Source organism: Rhagoletis pomonella, unplaced genomic scaffold (genome assembly GCF_013731165.1).
Source record: "Rhagoletis pomonella isolate Grant_MI unplaced genomic scaffold, Rhpom_1.0 Rhpom_scaffold_08963, whole genome shotgun sequence".
Classification (NCBI taxonomy): Eukaryota; Metazoa; Arthropoda; class Insecta; order Diptera; family Tephritidae; genus Rhagoletis; species Rhagoletis pomonella.
This window is the reverse complement of record NW_023467493.1, coordinates 1-3,204: the sequence shown is the minus strand read 5'-3', so window position 1 is coordinate 3,204 and position 3,204 is coordinate 1. Positions and strand designations below refer to the sequence as shown.

Sequence of the window (3,204 nt, the reverse complement as noted above, 5' to 3'; positions counted from 1 at the left end):
GCGCAATATTTATTATGGGACGCACTCTACAATAATTTGAGTTATGATTTTTTTTTTTTACACTGAAGTTAAGTAAAATGAGTACATTACAAATTTACAAATTTTTAAAATTGTTTTTAGAATTTTTTAGAGTATGCAGTTTTGTAGCCTTTAAATTTTCGTATAGTAAGTTTTAAGCGATTGCAAACCCGCCTTAAATTTTTAATAGTCTTTATGCTTTTTGCACTTTTTTCTAAAAATGTATTAATCAAGCTCGAATTTAATATTTATTTATTATTTATGTTTATGCGTCAACCCTAGAAAATTGAAAGAAATTAACACATTAAGTGTGAACCCTGTCCGCTTTGGTATGGAACGCCCCATATACATATGTACGTCCATAACTGAAGAAAATCGAAAACAAGAAGGCCCGCATTTTTTACTTTGATATCGACTACTGTTTAGCCGTGCCGCCGAGATTTGAATTATCCATATACGTACACTGATAGAAATAAATTTTAGAATTAAAAAAAAAAATACTAACTCGTAATAAATTTGAGCATACAAATTTAAGTATTTAGTAAGGAAATATTCAATTGAAATATGCCCACGTTAAAATGGAGCATTTTGCACTTCACGGATGCTTTTTGATAATTAAGATAAATAAAACAAAAAATACAAAATTTAATTTCCATGCTGCCTGCAATGGGATTTGAACCCTGACCCTTTGGAAATTAACAAATTGTGGCAAGCACCTTTGCGCACTCAGCTACAGCCAGATATGTAATTGTGCTCTCAAATGTTGAGTTGGAATCAATACCACAGCACACGTGCGTGGTATCAAAGTATTATTTTCAAATACGAACATTTTAAAACGATAATAAAATAAAAATGAAATCATTTTCACTACGCGTTATTCACCTCAGTGAATTCATAATATTTTTCTTAATATTACAACGCGTTTTTTCTCTGTGTATGTATTTTATGTATTTGAGAAAATACACACATATTTCGCAGAATTGCTATAAAAAAATATGGGGCTCCATTTTCTAAATTTCTGAAAATTGCAAAACGTTGATTTCTGCGAGGTGATATTTTGGAACCACCTTAATGTGCATACATGGACACATGTTAAAGCTAAAATCACATAAATAACTATGTAGTTACCTTTTATAAAACTGGGCGATTTAGTTGGTTAAAAACAGCTGTGTTCAAATAGACGAAGTGTCTATCCGTCCTTGCAAAAACAAACTTTAGTTTTACAGGCTAAAAAGATTTCTACGGTCATGCAATCTTTAAATTTTAATCGTGAAGGCAGTTCTTGTTCCTTTTAACTTTCCAAAACCTAAAACTGACTGGCATTCCAAGTCCAAGTATTCTCTTAAACTTCATAAAAATTACTAACTTATGAAGAAGAGATTGGATGCTGTACGATCGGAACATGTTTTAAGGCGCTCGGCAATATCTGAAAGGCGAAAGGTATGTTGTCAGTGGTTTTTAGACTAACGTACACTCCGAGAACCATGCATCGACAAAGATCTCAATTTTTTGCAGCTAAGATACGCACACGCAAATATACCCGGCTCTCGTCTCCGGCACCTGTTCTCTGAGAGCACTCTTAAACAAACAGACATATGCGACCAGTGGAACCACATTTCCCACTCACTACATACCGCTGCCGAAGAAATAATTGAATTTTAGGGACCCCGAAAGAACCACTCGCATTGAATGGTAGCAGCACTGAAATTAGTGAAGAATATGAACCCGAGCCTTCAGTAGATGACGACGGAATTGTTGTGCAACCCCCCATACTATGACGAAGTACGAATAGCGATTTCGCGGCCGAAAAAAAAAATCAAATTCCTGGAATTGATGGCCTGCTAGCTGAACTATGTATTTCAGTACGGAGTGCATGCATCAATAATGGTTAGACAAATTTATGCCTGACGACTATAGAGAAATACCTTTATTTCAATTGGCTTTAGTTGGTACGAGATAGAAACGACTGACGTGCTTTATTTGGCTCGGAGAAAATCTTTCAGAATGTTACAGCGGTCGCCAAGCAGAAAAAAGAGACCTAGCGCCGCTTCTTTATGATATACGAACTTGTTTCATATAAATTCCAAATAAAACTCACCTGTACTCTAACTTCCGGCAAATTGACTTTCATGGCCAGTTCCTCGCGTGAATAAACATCTGGGTAGTGTGACTTTTCAAATGCACGTTCCAATTCATGCAGCTGATATGTTGTGAATGTCGTGCGATTGCGACGGTGTTTCTTCTTTGAACAATTGTCATCTTGAGCTGTAAAAAAAAAGAGTAAAAAAATAAAGAGTTTGTTATAACTTAAAGGAACCAAGGACACGAGCCAGTTCGTATCGTATAAACAGGTTGAGAATTATAGTTAGATACCTGTATAAGTTGGCGCTTCATGACGATTTGAAGCATACTTTACAACTTACTTCATAAAATGCATGCTTTTTGTGCCCAGTGCGATCGAAGCTAAACAGATACTCGAATAACACAAGACCATAAACACCTGTACCCACGAGGCAACACAAAAGGAACTATGTGTGGTGGCAGGATCAAGGGCAATTCTAGGTCGAATTTGAAAAAAAAATGCATCGCTAAAAACTAAGCTAAGGTTCCCATAAGTTTCGCTTAATCCGAATCGGGTGATTTGTATAGATTAAACGGACTCCGAATTCATATTCAGCGATCTCAAAAATCTATATGTACCTATTATAGTCCGCCACGGATTCTGTATGTTTGAACATGACCCTGACCTGATGGATTGAAACGGACACCGGCTTTGTATTCAGCATCGCCAAAAAAATAAGCTAAACATAGTCCCTTTTGCTTTGCAGGGTTCGAGGTGTTTGTGGTCCTGCGTAATTTATTGCCATACTTACTTACCTTCATCATCACTGCCGGATGTGATCTTCTCGCCTTGCTCGCTGGAGTTTGTCTGATTCAAGTCTTCGCTGGATGCGCAGCTCCCGTTCACCACACTGTCGGCATCATTTAGGCGATCCTGTCCGTCTCCGCCTGACCCGCTGCCACTGATCAAACGACAGTCATCCATATGCCGCTGCTGAAACTGCTGCTGTTGTAGTTGTTGTTGCTGGTGCTGATATTGTTGTCCATGCTGATGTTGCTGTTGTTGTTGTTCCATGGTGTTACAATTGCCATTTAATGATTGCTGTTGCACCTCTTCGAATGTAC

At 37.4% G+C, this 3,204-nt stretch overlaps 1 protein-coding gene across 1 annotated transcript; it reads right to left on the bottom strand.

The window, feature by feature from the left end:
- Positions 1 to 433: 433 nt before the first annotated feature.
- Positions 434 to 3,198, bottom strand: LOC118756134 (retinal homeobox protein Rx-like). Its single transcript, XM_036490921.1, has 3 exons — positions 2,896 to 3,198; positions 2,117 to 2,283; positions 434 to 481 (listed from the first exon to the last, which is right to left on the bottom strand). Exons 1-3 carry the CDS (start codon positions 3,152 to 3,154, stop codon positions 434 to 436), a joined length of 474 nt encoding a protein of 157 aa, XP_036346814.1. The 5' UTR covers positions 3,155 to 3,198.
- Positions 3,199 to 3,204: the final 6 nt, after the last annotated feature.

What these genes read in the sequence shown, in the direction of transcription:
- LOC118756134 (XM_036490921.1), bottom strand. Translation starts at nt 3,154, where the DNA reads ATGGAACAACAACAACAGCAACATCAGCATGGACAACAATATCAGCAC. An exon ending in ATCCGGCAGTGATGATGAAG is followed by an intron (nt 2,284 to 2,895) that starts GTAAGTAAGTAT and finishes TTTTTTTTACAG; the next exon opens with CTCAAGATGACAATTGTTCA. An exon ending in TGCCGGAAGTTAGAGTACAG is followed by an intron (nt 482 to 2,116) that starts GTGAGTTTTATT and finishes TATTTCTATCAG; the next exon opens with TGTACGTATATGGATAATTC.